This window comes from Acomys minous, assembly GCF_964271855.1.
Source record: "Acomys minous genome assembly, chromosome: 5".
Lineage (NCBI taxonomy): Eukaryota > Metazoa > Chordata > Mammalia > Rodentia > Muridae > Acomys > Acomys minous.
In genome coordinates this window covers 18,542,859-18,565,869 of record NC_140494.1, presented here as the reverse complement: position 1 = coordinate 18,565,869, position 23,011 = coordinate 18,542,859, and the positions used below count along the sequence as shown (strand labels likewise).

Sequence of the window (23,011 nt, the reverse complement as noted above, 5' to 3'; positions counted from 1 at the left end):
AATTACTGGAATTATTAAGTTGCTGTATATTGGTTAAACACTTCGAATTGCTGAAGACAATGTTACATTTTAATTGTATAGCTCTTTAGTATTTTGGTTTTTCTAACGTGTATTTGTTTAATCATATAGGTAATGAGGACAAAATATGCTGTCAGTGTTAAGATCAGGGAGGAGGAATCCAGGAGTCTACAAGCTTAGCTTTTGTTTCTGAATACCTGTAAAACTTTAAAGAGAATAGCTTCATTTCCTTCAGCATACGGAATGAGTGGGACCAGATAACACCTCCCTGTTTATGAATATTTTAATTCTCTGTTTCAGCTTCCAGTAGAAAACAAGTCCATCTCCTGTGCAGATTGATGATGCAGATGAAGACCACTTTGCTTTGTGTAATTAACCATATCAATATTTTTTCTAGTTTTCTTTTATTGAAAATAAATCTTGTTTGCATAGTACATTTTATGATTATAATTTTCTCTTGCCCACCTCCACCAGAATCATCCCCATCTTTCCTCCCATCTGAATCTACCCTTCTCTTTCTCTCTTTTAGGAGCAATCATGCTTCTAAAATATAATAATAAACTAAACTATGATATTACAAAAACAAAGAACAAAACAAACTCAAGAAATAAAGAGCCAAACAAAAATATTAATTTCACCTGCTCTTAGGGACTAAGGATGCTTGACAAGGGGGGAATTTTGAATTTTTTTAGAATGAAAAATAACAAATATAAAAATTCTCATGATTCTTTTCTTCTTAACTAAAATTTGCAGGAAAATAGATGGAACTAGAAAATATCAGCCTGAGTGAGGTCACCCAGACCTAGAAAGACATGGATTGTATGTATTCACTTAAAAGTGGACACTAGCCATAAAGTACAGGATAACCATGCTATAACGCACAGACTCAAAGAAGGTAAGAAACTAGGAGGGCCCATGGGAGGATGCTTGAATCTCATTCAGCAGGGGAAATAGAATAGGCATTGGAGGTGGAGGGAGGGAGGGAGGAAACTGGGTAGGGGAGGGAATAGGAAGGGTAGCAGGAGTGGGGATTCGGAGTAAGGAGAGAGAACTGAAACTGAGATGGAGGTATCTTTGAGACTTGTCAAAGAACTGGGATGGGGAGGCCCCAGGAAGTCTATGGGGGTCACCCTGGCAGAGACTCTTAGCAGCAGGGGATATGGATCCTGAAGTGGCCATTTCCTGTAGCTAGGCAGGTTTTCCATGGAGGAATTAAGGACACCAGTCCACCCACAAAATCTTCAACCCCAAAGTTTTCCTGCTTACGAGATGTGCAGGGACGAAGATGAAGCCAAGATTGAGGGAAAAGCCAACCAAAGACTGGCCCTGTTGGACATCCATCTCATGGGAGAGAACCAATCCCTCCTATTATTAATGTTATTCTACTATGCTGTAGACAGCAGTCTAACATAACTCCTCTGAGAGGCTTCACCCAGCAGCTGATGGAAACAGATGCAGAGGCCACAGGCAAACAGATGCCAGGAAGTCCTGTGGAAGAGCAGGGGGAATGACCGACAGAGCCAGAGGGGTCACAGACTGCACGAGAAGACCTACAGACCCAACTAACCTAGGCCACAGAGACTGAACCGCCAACCGTGCATGGACTGCTCCTAGGTCTCCAGATACAGATACTGCAGATGCACAGCTTGGTCTTCATGTGGGTCCCCTAGCAACTGGAGCAGGGGCCCTCTCTGACACTGACGTCTGCCTTTGGAGCCTGTTCCCCTAGGTAGGCTGCCTTGTCTGGTCTCAGTAGGAAAGGATGTATCTAATCTTGCAGGGACTGTAATGTGACAGGGTGGGATGGTACCCATGGGGGACCTTCCCCTTCTATGAAGAGAAGAAGAGGGGAGAATGGGGGAAAGGGGTGTATGTTAGGGACTGAGGGGGCCTGTGATTATGATGTAAAGTGAATGAATGAATGAATGAATGAATGAATAAATGAATGGGAAAAAAGATGAAGCTGAAACTATAACCTCCTGCTGGAGATCTGCCTGGCATATATAACAGCCTAGTTCAAGATCTAGTGCTGCAAAAAGGAGCTATATGAAGTGATGCCTGTTGTTTCAGTTTAATGCCAAGAAGACATGGGGAAAGCTTGCTGTAAGCTGTATGATCATTCATACGCCTTACACATGTATATCATATCTGGACTTTTTTTAATTTCCATGTTTCTTTTCCTTAAACTCATTACCTTACTTACTATTTTTTTTATTTACTGTATGTATCTGTACTTGTCACACACGTGGCAGTAAGAGGACAGCTTTCCTGCTGGAGTTATTTTTTTTTCCCTTTTACTAAATGGCTTCCGGGGGTAGAATTTGGGTAATTAGTTTTGAGAGCAAAATTGTTAACCCACTGAGCTATCTTACCAGCTACCAAAATATTTACTTTCCAAAATGTATATATATAATTTATATGAAAACGGTAGCTTTCTCACAAGTAAAGGGAGAGGCATACTATTGTTAACTGTTTAGGGGTTAACTAAAGCTATTATTTTAATGTAAATCTAAAAACAACAGTAACCTATCAAAATAAAATGTATATATTTTACATAAGATTCATAATTATTGAGCGTAAGATACAAATAAAATAATGATATCCAAATATATGATAATAATTTTTTAGATTTACTCTGTGTGTGTGTGTGTGTATGTGTGTGTGTGTGTGTGTGTGTATGAACACATGTGTTAAGTGTGTGTCTGTTTATATGTGGGCATTCTCAAGCCATGTGTAGAGGCCAGAGGACAACCTTCTGTCTCTGTCTTTCCACCTTGTTTGGGACTCTTGTTTACCAGCAATAAGCCTACCTAGATGGACCATATACTTTTGAGAATTTGCCTGTCCCTGTCTCTGATTTCTGTATTAGAGAATTGGGAAGACTCACATTTACTACTGTGTCTGGATGTTAGGTAGTCTCTGGGGATTTGAATTCAGTCCATCACATTTATGCAGCAAGCACTTTGTATACTAAACCATCTCCCAGGTCTTTCAAAGTAATAGGGAAAAGAAAACCAACAAAAAAATCATAATTACTAAAGCATATTCTTATAAAACTCCATCCAGTCTTACCATAATCTAAGAAATTAGTTTGCCAGTTAAAAATTACTAGTAGATCATTTTTTTTTTTATTAATTTATTCTTGTTACATCTCAATGGTTATCCCGTCCCTTGTATCCTCCCATTCTTCCCTCCCTCCCATTTTCCCCTTATTCCCCTCCCCTATGACAGTTCCTGAGGGGGATTACCTCCCCCTCTATATGATCATAGGGTATCAAGTCTCTTCTTGGTAACCTGCTGTCCTTCCTCTGAGTGCCATCAGGTCTCCCCATCCAGGGGACATGGTCAGAGGTGTGGCACCAGAGTGTGTGAGAACGTAATATCCCACTCTCCACTTTACTGTGGAGAGTGTTCGGTCCATTGTCTAGATCTGGGTAGGGGTTTAAGGTTTACCGCCTGTATTGTCCTTGTCTGGTGCCTAGTTTGAGTGGGACCCCTGTGCCCAAATCTGCCTATCATAATGTTCTACTTGTAGGCTCCTAGGACCCTCTGGGTCCTTCTACTTTGCCTTTCTCTCATGAATCTCACATCTAGAGTCCCACTAGAATGTCCTCTCCTCTGTCTCTGTTTCCTGGTAAGTGAAGGCTTTCGTGGGACATGCCCGTTGGGCTAATATGCAGATATAAGTGAGTATATACCATTTGAGTCTTTCTGCTTCTGAGTTAACTCACTCATTATGATCATTTCTAGCTCAATCCATTTATCCACAAATTTTGGGAATTCCTTGTTTTTAATAGCTGAATAGTATTCCATTTGACTCTGAGGTAATAAAAATCAAATTAACGTGCAAAGAATAGTTATAGGTTTCTCCTTACTAAATATGAACTCACCATCCAGTCAGACAATCATTCAGGGTAACAGTTACTATACATCTGAGTTCCACACACTATACTAGTGTAGTGTAAATCATATGTCTAAGAGACTTCCATCTGTAATATATACAAGCTCAATAGTAATCCAATTTCAAAATTTTACAAAAGGCTCCAAAATATATCCTAACCACATAGTCACTGGACACCTAACATCACAAAAATGTGTTCAACAGCAATGGCAGTTAAAACTGCAGTTAGACACTTCCATCATCTTTAAAAGAGCTAAATTTAAATAACTAATTATATAATGGGGGTTGGCTTTAAACTTGAAACATCCATACGCTGTTGATAAGGAATGAAAATTGTTGAACTTTAAAGCCAGAGAAGAGTCTCCAAAAAAGATAATCATATGTCTCTCAAATGAAGATAAATCAGCTGTTCATCTTCTGGTTTTTCATCTATGGAAATGAGTCACTGTTTATGTAAATACATGTACACAACTGGTCAAATCAGATTTATTTATAATAGTGCATACTGCAATCAACAAGGTAATACATAACTGTGATTTATCCAAATGAATTATTGATACATGCTAACACATAAATAAATCTTGAAGTGCTTGTACTGAACGAGCCAGGTGGAAAAAGACTTCATGCACTCTGATTCCCTTTATATAAATGTTTAAGATTCACAGAATGCAGGTAGTGTTTGTTCAATGCTGAGAGGTCTAAACGATGTTCTAAAAGAGGACAGGAGGCAGTTCTGAAACACGAGGCATATGTTCATTGTCTTGATTGTGATATTGATTGAAGTGCCCAATATGTGTGGCAGTTCATATTCAAATACGTGAAAATTACTCATAATAAAATTCAAGGAGGGCGTGGTAGCACGTGCCTGTAATCCCAGCATTTGGGGAGGCACGAGCCGATGGATCTCAGTGATTTTAAGGCCAGCCTGGTCTACAAAGCTTGTCCAGGACAGCCTAGGCTATACAGAGAAATTCTGTCCGGAAAAAAACTACAGTTGGAAGTTTCAATAAATCATCTGTAATGATTTGTAGAGTCTTTACTGGCCACACTTTACAGAGCTTTGTTTATTCCGACTGACATGAACAGGCAAACCAAGAACTCCCATACATACAGCCCAAACCTGTCCTATTTGTTTCATTTTGAGGGAATGATCCAGAAATGTGTGTAAAATTTTCTTTTAAGCAAATACTTTATGAGAGCCTGTTATTTGCTGGGTGGTAAGCTAAGTAATTTTCCTTATATCGCAGCTAACAAAAGCAATGATTCTTCCATTGTTTCTCAGGATAGAAAACTAGGAGTAGCTGCTCTGCAACAGGGAGACATATCTTCTTGGTTAAACTGGATTACACTTTAGCTACCTTTTCCTATCCACACAACATGCAAAATATGTACTGTTATCATTTCTTGGGTTTCTTTTATTTAAAATAAAAGTCTAAAAGTTTTTATTTCCGAGTTTTTAAATTAAAAGACAGTCTGGTGAAGACCAAAGAGAATGCTTTCTATGCGACCTGTGGTTGGTTTCAAAATTCAGGCAACTGTCATGTTTAGGTTCATGACAAAGGATGTTTTGGCATGTCCCAGGTTCACCTGGATGTTAAGCCAGCTCTCAGTGAAGTGGCTTTCACTTGGAGACCAGTTATTGAGCAAACATTACAAGAAGAGTTAATGCCATGGATAAGAGTTTGGTCTAAATTACAAATGAGCTGAGTAGACATTAGTAATTAATTATTTAGTATCATTGACTGAACTGTACTTGCGCCATGCCTTTGTGGACGAACAGAAAGATACCACACTACCATGTGACTAGACCTCATGCTTTCAACTGACATGTCTCTGGACAAATCACCAATCCCTAAGTGCTTTTTACTGACTGAGTCATACTCAGTGTGCACCTGTAATTGTTAGCTGTTCTCAAAAGGTGTCCGGGAACTATCTATGTGTCTATAAAATAGGTAAAATAATTCAGTCATTTTGATGGAGAGAATTTTTCCAATGTTGTAACTGAAAGAAATTTAGCACATGAGAAAAAAAAATAACTTCAAGCCAGGGATAGATGCAGTATTCTTATAGTAAGTTACATACAGATATCTTTAAAAGCAGGACAAAGAAGAACACTCAGCGCCTACATGCTACAGGCTTCAAGAAGTAATGGTCGGAAGAGTGATGGCTGCCATTTACAAACCCTATGTACATGGTTGAGCAAATTTTCTTGCTGTGTGCTGGAGCATCTTCTGGGTATATTCCAAGGAGTGGAATAGTTGGGTCTTGAGGAAGCCCTATTCCCATTTTTCTGAGATAGCACCAGATAGATTTCCAAAGTGGTTGTACTAGCTTGCATTCCCACCAGCAATGAAGGAGTGTTCCTCTCTCCCCACATCCTCGCCAGCATGTGGTGTCGCTTGAAATTTTGATCTTAGCCATTCTAATAGGTGTAAGATGGAATCTCAGAGTTGTTTTGATTTGTATTTCCCTGATGATTAAGGAGGTTGAGCATTTCTTTAAGTGTTTCTCAGCCATTTGATATTCCTCTGTTGAGAATTCTCTGTTTAGTTCCAAGCCCCATTTCTCAATTAGGTTATTTGGTTTGGTGGTGTTTAATTTCTTGAGTTCTTTATATATTTTGGATATTAGACCTTTGTCAGATGTAGGGTTGGGGAAGATCTTTTCCCAGTTTGTAGGCTGTCACTTTATGTTCATAGCAGCCTTATTCATAATAGCCAGAACATGGAAACAGCCTAAGTGTCCCTCAATAGAAGAATGGATAAAGAAACTGTGCTACATATACACTATGGAATACTATTTAGCTATTAAAAACAAGGAATTCCCGAAATTTGTGGATAAATGGATTGAGCTAGAAATGATCATAATGAGTGAGTTAACCCAGAAGCAGAAAGACTCAAATGGTATATACTCACTTATATCTGCATATTAGCCCAAGGGGCATGTCCCACGAAAGCCTTCACTTACCAGGAAACTGAGACAGAGGGGAGGACATTCTATTCGGACTCTAGATGAGAGAAGCATGGGAGAATGGCAAAGTAGAAGGATCCAGAGGGTCCTAGAAGCCTACAAGTAGAACATTATGATAGGCAGATTTGGGCCCAGGGGTCCTGCTCAAACTAAGGCACCAGCCAAGGACAATACAGGCGGTAGACCTTAAACCCCTACCCAGATCTAGACAATGGACAGAACACTCTCCACAGTAGAGTGGAGAGTGGGATATTACTTTCCCACATACTCTGGTGCCTCATCTTTGACCATGTCCCCTGGAGGGGGAGACCTGGTGGCACTCAGAGGAAGGACAGCAGGGTACCAAGAAGAGACTTGATACCCTATGAACATATACAGGGGGAGGTAATCCCCCTCAGGAACAGTCAGTCATAGGGAAGGGGAATAAGGGGAAAATGGGAGGGAGGGAAGAATGGGAGGATACAAGGGATGGGATAACCATTGAGATGTAACAAGAATAAATTAATAAAGTAAAAAAAAACCTATGTAATTTAAGTCCTGTTTCTGATGCTTATCAGATCTTTTGTTGGAGGGCAAATGACAACTTCTCTGAATTTTTCTCCCTTATATCTACAGAAATGCAAAAAAAAAAGAGCGGGGGGGTTGGGGAGCCTCTGATTTAACCACTTAAGGGAATTGGTAAGAAAAGCCAACATAAAGCCTATACAAAAGTCTTCTACAAATTAGTAAAAAAGACATGTGCATTTGAAATTGTTAGTTTGGCTTTCAGAAGACAGATTAAACTTATAACTAAAAAAAAAAAAAGTTCCATAAGGAATAAAGATTTGTGGAGCAGAACTTGAGTTCTTCCTGGGAGAAGTTATGGGTTAACCAATAAAGTGTGCAGTCTTTCTAGTTCAGCTTAGTATTGGAGTACTGTGGGTTCTTTGTGCTAATTTCCACAGTGGATAGATGAACTTTCGTTCTACCCAGTAGTGTAGAACACTTGCTATTCATTTTCTTTTGGCTGTTCTATCTCAGCTATGCCACTCCTGGACCAAGAAGTAGCAGGAAACAACCAACCAACCCCAGGACTGGTAACCAAAGGACTTTAAGTCAACATACCATAGAGATACGTGCATATCCACGTTTACTGTAGTACAATTCACAATAGCTAAGTAATGGCATCAATTTAGGTGTCATTCAATATATGAATGAACAAAAGATGTGGCATATACACAATGCAACTTTATTGAACCATTAAAAAAAGATGAATTGTGTCATTTATAGGAAAATTGATGCAACTAGTTAAGTGACATAAGCTAGACTAAAAAAATCAAATAGTGCATGCTTTCTCACATATTTGGATTCCAGATATTATATACATAAAACAAACTAAATATGAAGGAAGTTTACTGCACGTATTTTCTTTGGCTGGTGCCATAGTTTGAGCAGGGCCCCTGGGCCCAGATCCACCCACCATAATGTTCTTCTTGTAGGTTTCTAGGACCCTCTGGATCCTTCTATTTCCCCATTCTCCCATGCTCTGTCACCTAGAGTCCCAATAGTATGTCCTCCCCTCTGTGCCACTTTCCTGGTGAGTGAAGACTTTTGTGGGACATGCCTCTTGGGCTAGTGTCCAGATATAAGTGTGTAAATACAATTTGAATCTTTCTGCTTCTGGGTTAACTCACTCATTATGATCTTTTCTAGTTCTAGCCATGTGCAGTACACTACTCAGATATAGCCAATGGACAGGACATTCTCCACAGTTGAGTGGAGAGTGGGCTGTGACTTTCACATGAACTCTGGTGCCCCATATTTGACCACATCCCCTGGTTGGGAAGGCCTGGTAGCACTAAGAGGAAGGACAGCAGGCTACCAAGAAGAAACTTGATACCTTATGAGCATATACAGGGAGAGGAGGTCCCCTTCAGTCACAGTCATAGGGGAGGGGAGTAAGGGGAAAATGGGAGGGAGGGAGGAATGGGAGGATACCAGGGAAGGGATAACAATTGAGATGTAATATGAAAAATTAATAAAATATATTAAAAAATAAATATGAAGGAAGAGAAATGACAGGGTAAATATGGTCAAATTACGTGACACATTTTAAAAAACAAACCTTCTTTTATGAAGCCCAGAACCATGTGAAATATATGCATTCCAGTTAAAAACTGCAAATGAGCGAAAGGAAAAATACACTCTGCCTGGATTTCAGCTGCTCACCTATAAAATGTTAAAATGTCAAATGATGTATTCAAAAGCATATATTTATGAGTTTGCAGTCTGCAGAATTCACAGATCGTGCCAAACTCTCTTTTCTTTTCATGTTTTAATTTCAGGAGAACGAGCATTTAACAGTGGAGGGACCTGCAGCTGTTTCCAGTGTCAAGTGCTCATCTGAGGAGATGTTAGACATACATTCTTGAGGTAGTCATGCAGCAAAGCAACTCAAAGAGCCTTAACACACCCTCCTATAAATGATGAATGTGTTTCAAAGTAACTTTGATCCAATTCCACCCGCTCTTAATTCAAGATTACAGTGATATTTCACACTCCTTAGACATTAGGAAGCATTTCAAATACATGTTATGAAACCCATTATCCTACCTGAAAGGGATGCCTGCTGGAAATACTGAGGTGTTTTCTTATCCATCTGTTGCCTTGATCCCCAAATATCTGCCACAGCAGCTGTCCCTTGGAATTGCTCCAGATTCTCTGGTACACAGCCAGCTGATAAATATGCTTTCCAAACATGTGGTAGTACAGGCGGAAGGTGCAGCCATTTGCATCAGTGGCGTTAAGGATTGGGCTGAGTAAAATAGCTTTGTCTTGAAAGACCTGTGGCCCTGACGTTTCTATGTAGAGGTAGTGTCCTTTGGCTGTGCCCAATGTGTTGTCCTTCATTGGGCCTGTGTTCAGTGTTGAAGTAGGACCCTGGTATCTGGTCCAGTTGAAGTCATCCTCCATACTTTGTTCCCAGTTACACATTCCATTTTCAAAGTCACATTGCAGTTCAGGTTCTGGGAATGACATTAAACATCATCAAAGGAGTGCAGGTAATAAATAAGAGTGATGGAGAACACACACTGATATTTCAATCACACAAAGGCAAGTGCAAAGAGTTTTTAAATGTGACATAAAGCACAGTGAAAAGACACTAATTCCTAGGCACCAAATAATATCTCATGGAGTAAAAATGAAATGCTTAGAGCATTACCTTTCAAATATTGTTAATGGGCACTCATCTTCATTTTTTATCACATTCCTCTGAGCTGGTGATACAGTTTAGAGGTAGAACCAATGCCTAGCATACACATGGGCCTAGGTTCAACCCCTTGTGTAACTATTACCATAAGCTCAGGCAAGTGGTCATGGCTGTTTCATAGTAACACATTTTTGACTGGGTGCATTTGCAATTTAGCTGCCTGTGCCAACCAGAAAACATTAAGAAAAATGAAACAAACAAAACCACCAAAGCTCAGAAGCCACATGTGAATTGCTTATTTAACTTGCTTTAAAACTGTGTACTGAGATTTTGATTGTGCCTTTGGAATGTGCACTTGTTTGTGTAGAGTATGTATGCCTTTATGTGTTCCTAGCTTGCTTGCACATGTGCATCATGAGGGTACATGTGTTTGTATGGAGGCCAGATATGGTTGCTATGTCAGATATCCATCTATTCTCTCCTAGCAACCTTCATCTAATTATTGTGGGGTGTGTGTGTGTGTGTGTGTGTGTGTGTGTGTGTGTGTGTGTGTGTGTGCGCGCGCTGCATAGCTGCATGCTAATGTTCACATTTGTACATAAGGGTACTCATTCCTCATGTGTATGTGGAAGACAGAGGAGGGCATCCTTGTCTTGTCTGTTTATTCTTTGCCTTCATCGTAGCCTAGGCTGGCAGGCAACAAGCCCCAGTGATTCCGAGGCTCTTCCATTCACCAGTGATTGGCATGCAGGGAATCATGCCAGCATTGGCACGGTTGTTTGGCTTCTGAAACACAAACTCCTGTTCTCAGGAAAGCACAGCAAGCACCCACTCCTGAGCCATCCCTTGGCCCTCACTGAGGAGCTAGCTACACTGCCCTACAAGGAGGCTCTTCTCTGCTCCTCCACCCTCAGTCTTACTGTTTTAGTTACATAAGATTTTCTGGGATTTGAACTCCCTGTATTTGAATTTTTATAAGCTCTTTCAATGATTGTAACAGCTTAGAGCTTTTATTCTCTAATGATTCTAAATATTTAAGATCACCTAGGTATCATGGAAAAGTTACTTACAATGACATGAAAAATCTCAAACAAATGCAAGTCCATTAGACAAAATTCACAGAATCCCAGGATTCTGATGAGGGATTCCTCACGTATCAGTCTAAAAGAGTCTTCTTCATTTCTACCCACCAAAACTCCTAATGTCTCTACACAGCCATGCCTAAATTAGACCTCCCAATGCCAACATAACCATTTCTTTCTCTATGTAAAATCACTTGCTACATTCCCACATTCCCAATTAATCTAAACTATTTTGTCTCAGCTCCAATTATAATGGTTTCTATTTCTTCCTTATCCATCTTTCCCCTTATCATACACTGTCTTTCCTATATGTGCTAAATATTCATGCCTTTCTCCATGTACAATTTTGCCTACTGTTACATTATGTTCCTGTTGACACTTCACTGGGTTTCATCAACGGTGTTTTTTTTCTCTCTCTCTGACATTTTTGGTTTTTTTCTATGTTTTATTTATTACTAGTACATACTAAATTATATAAAATAATGCATCTCATTATTACTTTTTTATAAATGCACATAACATATTTAGGTCTTATCTACTATCTTCTATTACCCTTCCTTAAGATCCTGTGTTAGTTTGAATAGGAATGGTCCCTATAGGTTCATATATTTGAATGTTTCATTTCCCAGTGGTGGAACTGTATGATAAGGATTAGGAGATGTGGCCTTGTTGGAGGAGGTACGGCATTGTGGCAGGTTGTGAGGTTTCAAAAAGTCCAGCCATTCCTCATGATCTCTTCTGGCTTCCTATTTGTGAATAAGGACATTAACACTTATCAATTACTCCAGTCCCATTCCTTTCTGCCTGTTCTCACATTCTCTACTATAATTGTAATAAACTCTCCTGCTCTGAAAAGTAAGGTCTCAATAAACTCTATTAAAAGTTTTTCTTCTACAAGTTGCCTTGGTCACCGTGTCTTACCACATCAATGGAAAAGTAACTGAGGCAGAAGTTGATACCAGGGAGTAGCTATTGCTGTGACAGGCCAGATCATGCTGGGGATGAATGTGGAAGATCTGGGCACTTTGCACTAGGGAAGTATACTATAAGCAGAGATTAAAAGGCTATCCTAATGGAAGCTTAGAAGACAATGTGGAGGCCCAACTCAGGAGATTTCATAGGGGAATGATATAAGCAACTGAGCCATATTTTCTTGTGATATTTTGTAAACAATGGGTCTGCTCTTTGATCTTATCCTAAGAATCTGCTTGAGGGTAAATTGAGGAATATTAGCTGAGAAGATTTCAAAACATCCTATATTGACTTTGTCCTGTGGTTACTATGCTATGAAGATCTACAGTAAAAAGGAGCAAGCCAGGCAAAAAGAAATACAAAATGTACACTTTGATGAGAAACGTGTGCAGGAAATACAATGTGGGAGCCAAGGCTTGTGCTGAAAGACAAAATGAAGCCAGATGTGGAAGGGAATAAAGAGGGTGGATCCTCAGGACAGGATCCCACGTAGCTAAGCTTCCAACTCATAAAAAGTAAAGTTCATGCAACAAGGAAAATCTTATGCAAATGTAATTCAAGAAGGAGATGAGGTTGAATCCCAAGCCTGCAGCCCAGTTTGGTAGCATTGGCCATGGGTTCTGGCTTTAGAAAAGATGCAGGAGTAAAGGGCTTTGGAATTTTCCTTCACAACCAAGAAAGGCCACTGAGGCCCGGCATGGCACAAGGGAGTCCCTTAACAAAGGCCTGGAAACTGAAGCTGTGACAGTGAAGCCTTCAAAGGATCAAAACTAATTACCTGAGTAAAAAGGAAGTGCAAGCTAGCAACTTCCAAAATGAGAAAATGATAGAGATAGTTTGCTGTGGGGATTGAAGACCAGATAGTTTAGTTTTACAATTAAGCTCAGTTGGTTAGGGTTTAAGATGTTTTTAGGTCTAGATAGATGTTTTAAGGTGATAAGAGATGAAATATGATGGATATTGATTTGCATTTAGAATTTTAGACTCACCAAGATAGGAAAGACGTTTTCTTCAAGGCTGCCAAATACAAGTAGTCAAAACAAATGTAACATTTATATAATTCCTGATTCTTTTGTGGTTCCTCTTGCTGTATGTAGTTTATTTTATAAGTGTGTAATAATAAAAATGTATACATAAAAAATTTTTTTAATGATGCCTGGATTGGTCTTGCGTACCCAAGATATTCGACGTGCCAGAGCACAAGGAATTCAGTGCAGAATTGCTGCAGGTGAGAGTGGGACCAGCCTGAGAGACAAGTGTGCTGTGGACAGCAAAGCAGAAGCCACAGCGCCATGTGTGCCCTTTGACATCAGACACAGGGCTACAGAATTTGGAGTTTGTCCTGCTGGATTTCAATCTTGCCTTGGCCTAGCATAGACTCATTATGACCCCATTCCTCCCTTTTAGAATGGTAATGTATATCCTGGGCTACTGTATGTTAGAAGTCCGCTTGCTTTTTAATTTTGCAAGGGGTTAATTTCAATTAACATCTCCTTGAGTCAACTTTGAACTTTTAAATTGCATTGTGTCTATAAAAGACTAGAGTCTTGCCAAAAATGGGGCACCAGAGTTCGCATGAAAGTCAGACCTCACTCTCCACTTGATGGGGAGGCCTGGTGGCACTCAAAAGAAAGATAGCAGGCTACCAAGAAGAGACTTGATACCCTTTGAACATATACAGGGGGAGGAGGTCCCCCTCAGTCACAGACATGGGGGAGGGGAGTAGGGGGAAAGCAGGAGGGAGGGAGGAATGGGAGGATACCAGGGATGGGAAAACAATTTAGATGTAATATGAATAAATTAATAAAAATTATTTTAAAATAGACTAGAGTCTGAAGTTGGACAGAGTGCATTTTATATTATGATATGACCCCAAGATTATGGGGGTCAGGGAATGGAATCTGTTGTTAGAATGGAAATACATCCCCCTACACTCATACTTTTGAATTCTTGGTCCCTGGTTGATGGAACGCCTTGGGAAGGATAAAGATATATGGCCTTGATGGAGAAAATATGTCACTGGAGGTATGGTGGGGCTTTGAAGTTTCAAAAGACACAGGCCATCTTGAATTAGCTTGCTCACCTCCTTCTTTGTAGGTAAGTAAGAAGTCTCTCAGATACAACTCCAATGCCATGACCACTTGCCTGCTCCCATGCTCCTTAGCATAATAGTCATGAACTTTCATCTTCCAAAAACTGTAAGCCCTCAACAAACTCTGTCTTATATAAGTTGCCTTAGTCATGGTGTCTGCCTTCCTTTTTTCAAATAGCCCCAATTAGATGCCATCAATTTTTAAAATATGTGTTTTTGTGTATATGCAGGCTTACTGTATCTAAGTGCATTGTATTCATGCACGGGGCCGTGGAGGTTAGAAATTTTATTGGATCACCTGGAAGTGGAGTCACAAACAGCGGTGAGGTGCCATGTGGGTGCTAGGAACTGATCATAGGTCCTATGGAAGAGCAGTAAGTACTCTTAACTGCTGTACCATTGCTATAAACTATCTCATCCCTTTTCCATCAGACTTCACACATGACAGAAAGGCTGGCATACTTGTCATTCAAAGTCTAGCTTATTTCACTCATTAGGATAGCGTCTGCTTTTAATCAATTTTCCTGTACATGACATGATTTTGTTCTTTTCTGACATACTTTAAAAATTTTAATTTAATATAATTTATTCAGATTACATCCCAATTGTTATCCCCTTGCTTCTATTTTCCTGTTCCTTCCCTCCCTCCCTCCCTCTTTGGCCCTATTCCCCTCCCTTAGACCTCTGACAGAAGGCAACCTTCTCCCCCATATATGACCACAACATATCAGGTCTCATCCGGATAGCCTTCTTCCCCTTCCTCTGTGTTCCCATAAGTCCTCCCCACCAAGGAGAAGTGAACAAATCGGGGGCACCAGCGTTCATGTCAGAGGCAGTCCCCTCTGTCTCCAGAACCATGGAGAATGAGCTGTCCATGGATATATCTGAACAGGAGAGAAGAATCTCAGGTGTAGAGATAAGATGGAAGAATTTGATGCTTTTGTTTTTGTTTGTGCCTGAACAAAAAAACCATTGGATATATGCACAACATTTAATATGTCCATTTATTCCATTGGAGAGCATTAAGGCAGATTCCCTAAGTTGGCTCTCATGAACAAATATAGCCATCTGTACAGCAATGCCCATTATAAAGTATCTTGTATTCCCTCAGGTATATGCGCAGTAGTAGTATAACCAAAATTAAGTGGTAGCTCAGCTCCATTTTTAGGTATGTTGACAAATCTCCATGCTGATTTCCATAGTGACTACTTTATATTCCCATCACAGCACACTAATGGTGGGCTTTTAAACTTCTGACATCATTCAGTCAAACTTAAAAAGAATTGACTAAGACCTCATCAATCAAAGACTCTATTTTTAGGATAGTATTGGAGCATGTTCATTTTTCAAGACATGAAGCTCTTGTTGGCACCAGAAATTTGCTTTAGAACAAATGATATATATATATATATTTGGAAGTCCTGGGCCAAGGAGACAAGATTTAGAATTCATAGGTAGTTTCATATTTTAGCTCCATTTATATGCTAATATTTTAAATATAAATGTCATCTGTCTTTTGACTATTCATCTTAGTGATGGCTCTTGGTGCCAAAGGTGAGCAAGCACCCTGAACAATCAATAAGAGTGCAGGTGAAGCAAAGCAACTGGGCGAGAACAAATCATCTGTGAGGACAGGCCAGAAGAGAAGCTCAGGCCTAATGAAGGGAACCAGTAAGCAGATGTCAGCAGGAAGATGGGCTTTTGTCTGATGAGTCCTCACTTGTGACTAGTCAAGCCAGCTGTGATGTGAACTGGGGACATTCCAGGTACTCCCCACATGTCAGTGTTTGGCTGTGAAGCAGAAAGACGATGTCAAATTGCAGAGTTTTTGACATAAAACTGACATTAAGGCCAACAAATTTTTACATTGATCGTTGGCACATTGACTCTACACTCAATCTTGATTCGAAAATATAACATATGGAACTCTACCCTTCACTGGAGGACCACATCTCCATGCACCCTGCAGCAAATACAATTTTAAAATTGGGATGTGTAATGCATAGTATATTGAATAAGGTAATGTCTCAATGTATGCCACTGCTATTTCTCTGTACCATTAAATAAGCAAGAAATATGTTGAAACTATGATTACATTTATTTATAGTATGATAACATCATACTTTATTCTACTAATATCAGGATGTTTGAAAAGCAATTTTGAGAACTTTAAAAAGCTAAAACTCTTCCTGAATTTGCAAAGACTAAATTAGATTTCTGACCAATTATATATATATATATATATATATATATATATATATATATATATATATATATAATATGATTACCACTGTCAAAATCAATGTTAACTCTATCCATTCAAATAAGAGTTGTGTAAATTTTGTGAGTTAGATAGTAATTTGGACTTTAATGTATTTTTAATAACACACATATCAAAGATCGCACACACACCACATTCCAGTGACTTATATGAAAATTCTGTTTTCTATGGGGCACTGAATATTCCACCATTTCAGTTTGGCTTCTAATGAGTTTTCTGATTTATGAAGCACATACGTTTGAAATTTATAAATTATCTTGAGACAAGGATAGGAGTCCAAGAATGATGGAAACATTTTGTAACAGATTTTTTAAACAAATAATTCTGTTAGTGGCTAATTTACTTTCAGATGTGAGCACAGGATCTGTGGGAGCCAGGCTCAGGAAACTGAGGGCCAGACCACAGCAAGACTCCTCAAACATTCAGCAGTTTGACACCAGAAGAATAACTGAGCCTCTGAACTTCACTCTCTCTTCCTAGAAAACAAAACAACAAAGGAAAACCCGCCCCCCATGCAGGTTCTTCCTCTGTACTTCCTCACTAGCTCAAGCCTCACTGACAAAGTGATTCCCTTTCAGAAATTATCCTGCAATGCTCCCTAATGTATCGCCTAAGTCTGTTCTCAAATCCACTAGTTCTATCACACCCACACTAACATTTACATATGTCAACTTTCAGTGCTACCACCACTCTAAACACCTTTAAAATAGAGAATGCTTTTTTCAGCGTGGATCACAGAGATCCTTGACCTTGTTCCTCCCCCATATCCCATCTCTGATTTGTGCTCTCTTTACACACTCCAACTTTCATCTGTCTCATACTTCACGGCTTCTGAACATAAGTCTCACTCGCCAAGTTGCATATCTTAGATAAATTATCACCTGCAGAAAATCCAATTTTATTATTCTATAAAGCCACACAATACCTTTTCCACAGTTCAAGCTAAAATCGTAATTATATATTTCATTAATAAATACTTAAATGTCTCTTCAGTTCGATTGTGAAACACATGAAGGCAGGAGCTCTGTATTCATTCTTACTGATGTATCTCTCCTGTAGCTGGTTGGCAAGCCTACTTAAGAATAGCAAGGAGGGTATCAAGTCTCTTCTTGGTAACCTGCTGTCCTTCCTCTGAGTGCCACCAGGTCTCCCCCTCCAGGGGACATGGTCAAAAGTGAGGCACCAGAGTATGTGAGAAAGTAATATCCCACTCTCCACTCTACTATGGAGAGTGTTCTGTCTATTGTCTAGATCTGGGTAGGGGTTTAAGGTTTACCACCTGTATTGTCCTTGGCTGGTGCCTTAGTTTGAGCAGGACCCCTGGGCCCAAATCTGCCTATCATAATGTTCTACTTGTAGGCTTCTAGGACCCTCTGGATCCTTCTACTTTGCCATTCTCCCATGCTTCTCTCATCTAGAGTCCCACTAGAATGTCCTCCCCTCTGTCTCAGTTTCCTGGTAAGTGAAGGCTTTCGTGGGACATGCCCCTTGGGCTAATATGCAGATATAAGTGAGTATATACCATTTGAGTCTTTCTGCTTCTGGGTTAACTCACTCATTATGATCATTTCTAGCTCAATTCATTTATCCACAAATTTCGGGAATTCCTTGTTTTTAATAGCTGAATAGTATTCCATAGTGTATATGTACTACACTTTCTTTATCCATTCTTCTATTGAGGGACACTTAGGCTGTTTCCATGTTCTGGCTATTATGAATAAGGCTGCTATGAACATGGTTGAGCAAATTTTCTTGCTGTGTGCTGGAGCATCTTCTGGGTATATTCCAAGGAGTGGAATAGCTGGGTCTTGAGGAAACCCTATTCCCATTTTTCTGAGATAGCACCAGATAGATTTCCAAAGTGGTTGTACTAGTTTGCATTCCCACCAGCAATGAAGGAGTGTTCCTCTCTCCCCACATCCTCGCCAGCATGTGGTGTCGCTTGAATTTTTGATTTTAGCTATTCTGATGGGTGTAAGATGGAATCTCAGAGTTGTTTTGATTTACAGGGGGAGGTAATCCCCCTCAGGAACAGTCATAGGGGAGGGGAATAAGGGGAAAATGGGAGGGAGGGAAGAATGGGAGGATACAAGGGATGGGATAACCATTGAGATGTAACAAGAATAAATTAATAAAGGAGAAAAAATGAAAAAAAAAAAAGAATAGCAAGGAGCTGGCATGGTGGCTCATCTAGTAAAGGCACTTGCCGCGGTGCCTGACAACTTGAGTTTGATCCCCATTACCCACATGGTAGAATAAGAGAACTGACTCATGCAAATTGTGCTGACCTCCACACATGCACTATGGCAGGCAGAAGCATTCACACAACATAAGGATAAAGCAGTCTTTAGTAATAAAAAAGACTGACGTGTTTAGTTAATTTGATTAATCAACCATGCAGTATTCATCAACTTTTCAACTATATTTTAGTCATTGGCTTGATTGCCTCTAAAGCAGAGAATGAATCAAGACCAAAAGCCCCAAACCACATAGTACAATCCCGCCCCCCCCCGAAAAACGTAACTTACCACAGTCAATCTCATCTGTGCGATCTCCACAGTCATCAACCAGGTCACAGAGCTGATGGATTCCAATGCAAGCCTTTGTCTGTCTACACCAGAAGTGATCTGGCTTGTCACAAAGCTCAACAGGAGGAGGAAGAGCACAATTCTCAAAACGGATGTCATCAATAGCAGAGACCCCACTGTAAACGGCCATACTGACTTTCTCTAGTGTCAGGTAGAAGGGCCCAGTGAGGCGTCCTAGCTGGACAGTTGCCTCTGACCACTGGTTGCCTTGGTTATACAATACTCTCCAGAGGGCTGTGGCATCCCTGGAATTTTCTAGATGTAGCTGCAACTCAGCTGCCCCCACTGACAGTCCATAGTTATAAAACCTGAAAGAAAACCAACGTGAGAAATGAAAACATTAGAGGAGACCAGAGAGTTGATCTTTGGACTCTTCCGCTCACGCCAGTTACTAATGAATTATGGAGATGGGCACAGTTCCTTCCCATAGTACTTGTGGCTGCCCATTTGCAAGAATTTGTCTGCTGAAATGCACATTGTATGGCTCTCATAATGCTGGGAGCCTCTTGCGAGACACAAGGAGACTCCTAATTAAGTTAAAACCCAATGGAAGACAGGAAGCCTTCTTTCACATTAAGAAATACAATGACCAAGACTGATAATATACTCTGAAGTTAAAGTTGCTTTAATTTAATGCAGTAATCACTGTAAAGTGCAACCAGGGGTAAAATGAACAGCTATCAAGTGCAGGGATCTGCCTGCAGCCATCACCTTACTAGGATAATTCAGCATCAGACAACAGTTACCAGAATGACAGTGTACACCCAGGCCCTGTCTGGCTGAAAGTCGGGCTCTGAAGTTTAGCAGTTTGAAACAAGTTGCTGCTGTTCTTCAAAATGAACATGAAATGCCCTGTGGGGATGAAAAAAAAAAAAAACAAAGTAGTAAGTTTACCTACTGGATTCTGCAACGCCATGAATGTTCTTCTGTCTCTTAAGGCAATGCCAAGTTTCTCATCCAGTTAAAATTAAAATTGCACATCAATAAAAGCCAATAACCATAGAAAAACTTGCTTTTTGTATTTAATCAGATGCATCTGAGTGATGTTAACAGTCAATTTATAATTTCAGTCAATACAGGCAAGAATGTATCAATTCCAATCATATCACATATAAAGCAATCAATTCCTGCAGACAGCACAACTGATTATCAGTGTCATCCTACCATGCTGTGATCTTCACACACACACACACACACACACACACACACACGCACACGCACACGCACACGCACATGCACACGCACACGCACACGTCTAAGCCAGCAATCAACAGACGTGTGTAAAGCACTGATAGCGCCTTACCTTTAGCTGTGCCGTGAGTGTGGTCTCCAGGTGGGGCTTGTTCCTTGAAATCAGCAGAAAGATCATTTGGGGAGCTCCACATCCAGTCAAAATGGTCAGCACCGCTGGCTTCAAACCACCCACAGCTGTCGGCTTCAAAGTCACAACCGGCAACTGCAGAAGAGAAAGGAGCCTTTCTTAGATTGCTCGCACAGAGTCACCTGCCTAGGGGACGTAGCACTCAAGTGCATATGCCCCCCAACCGTACTCCTTAAGTCACCAAGAATCACAGAAGGAAAAATACAGATCTTTCCCGGTCTGAAACAATGACATATTTTTCACACTGGAAATGGAGAAGGCAGAGTTCTCAACTTCACAGATTCGGTTTTCCCAAACATTCTTTCTGGGAAGCAGCATTACCCAGCTGCATTGGTTAAGGAATTTCTAATATTTGCTACTTCGCTCTAACAGTCATGTTATTTTCCCTCCTTCAACATTAAGTGGCAAGTCTGTTTCTACAGAGCATTTTATTTTAAAAAAATCATAAGTGACAGTCCCTGATTCAAACACTCCTACCATAAAAGCCCCAGATCTATGTCCTTTATACTTCCTTTATCTCCTTCCTGATTCTCATAGGGGTTGGTATTTCAAATATTGTTATGTGGGTCACCTGATTTGTGTAGAATGCTTTTCTAGGACACGTGCTTAGAAATTGGTTAACTCCCACATATTGAGTTAGAGAAGAAAGAGAAGAGAAGGGCGGGGAAAATACAAGCCATGAACTGCAAGAGGGTAGTAGCACAAGGGCTGACAGCTACTAAATTACCAGCACAAGAGACTCTCCGGAGCACTTTGTATAATCCCACAATAACCCTATGCCACAGGTGATGAAGACGGTGTTTCTTTATGGAGAAAGAAAAGTGAGTTTAAGATAAAGTGTTCGATGATGTTTTCTGTGTGTTGTGTATTCAAATTCTGATTTCTCTACCCAGAGATATGGTTGCAGTCTGGACTTTGGCATTGTCATTATTATAAAGCATCTCCTGTCTTGGTATTTTGTGAACATTGCTCACCACCACCTTCTGATTGGTCGAATAAAGAGCTGAACAGCCAATAACTGGGCAGGAGAGGATAAGGAGGGAGATCCCAGCCCAGGGAGAGGGTCTCACAGGGAGACCAGAGGGAGAGAGGAAGAAATCACTATTGGGACATGGATGAAGATATAGGTGGCAGGATGAGACTAAGGTGGCAGCCTCATGGGCCATGTGGCTGGGAAGTAGGCTAGGCCAGTATCACCAGGTTAGAACAGCTGAGGATCTGCCCAGCTGTAGTGTCTTAAGCTTTTAATAATATAATAGATCTCTGTGTCATTATTCAAAGGCAAGGTGGGCATAGAAAAAGGTCTTGCATTTCACATAAAGTAGTTAATTTTACCAGTGCCATATATGATCAAGTTGCAGTGTGGAATTAGACTTCCCATAAAATACTCTTTTATTAAAAAGTTGGAAAAAGAAGAAGGAAAAATTTGATCATTACATTGGAAAAAAGGATAAACCAAATAGCCTGATCTGAATTCACTTAATAAAATGTTCAGTCTTTTAAAAAAAGATTCCAATTTATGATTGATTCATTGACATCTTTCTCCACTGGGTACTTTTGACTAAGAATATGACCTGTATCTCTTAAAACATCTAAGGAAAGAATCAATCATTCTTTGGATGAAAATATGAAGTAAATGAAATTATTAGCATTTTAAGCTAGTGAGAAATCATCTTAAAATTTCAAAATGCTATTTATACAAGAGAAAACCATGTCACATCTAATATCTATGGTTTCTCTACAATATATAATATCAAAATATATTTCCTTTCTATGATATTTCCTGCCCAAAATATGACCTGTGTATCACTTCAACTCTTCTCAAAACTGACGGAATGTGTAAAACCATCTAAAGTACTTTTGAATACTGAGTACTTTAATAAATAAAACCCATATTTCAGTTAGCTCGTACAACTATAAATATGCAATATGAAGAATGCATTTCAAACCTAAAATAATGATTTCTTAAACTTAAAACTCTTGAGAAGCAAAATTAAATGGTATTCAAAATCGAAAAGGAATAACTGTGAGCTAAGAATAAAATCCAAAGAATGCTTAAATGTTTGTGGTTTAAAAGCTGTATCTATATCAACTACATAAATATACAAGTAAAATATAAATATACATAGATTTGAAAAGATCCAAAATATTTAGATGTGTGAAGCAAATGCTTTGAACCCTGTTTCAGATGAACTTCAACAGAAGATCTAAGAAAGAGTTCTTGCTATACAAAATCAGAAGAGAATACATTCTTGCTGCTATACCTCATACAGCCACCCATAGAGGAAACATGATTTTCACATAACAAGGGACATGATGCTGTGGACACAGTGAATACTCCAATGGTAGTAGGACTGGAAACACCTCTGAGTGGCCCTTTAGTTCTCTTAGAATTGGACCTTTCAACAACACTCTGTAAAAGGAATCAGATTTGCAAGAACTTTTGTAGCATTGTTTCCAATACGCAAGAACTGGAATCCAGGAAGGCAAAGCAAATACTCCATGCCCTGACTCCTGTGTGGAATCCAATACAGTT

The 23,011-nt window shown here is 39.8% G+C and overlaps 1 protein-coding gene across 2 annotated transcripts in view; it reads right to left on the bottom strand.

Annotated features, from left to right (window-relative positions):
* MALRD1 (MAM and LDL receptor class A domain containing 1) overlaps window positions 1–23,011 on the bottom strand; it is a 562,786-nt gene that overhangs the window by 404,788 nt on the left and 134,987 nt on the right. For both annotated transcript variants that reach the window (XM_084782548.1, XM_084782549.1), the window contains exons 15-18: window positions 20,398–20,550; window positions 19,841–19,946; window positions 19,035–19,402; window positions 9,482–9,894 (exon numbers count right to left, since the gene is read on the bottom strand). In XM_084782548.1, the coding sequence (XP_084638674.1) occupies window positions 9,482–9,894; window positions 19,035–19,402; window positions 19,841–19,946; window positions 20,398–20,550 (1,040 nt within the window). The remainder of the gene's footprint in view (window positions 1–9,481; window positions 9,895–19,034; window positions 19,403–19,840; window positions 19,947–20,397; window positions 20,551–23,011) is intronic.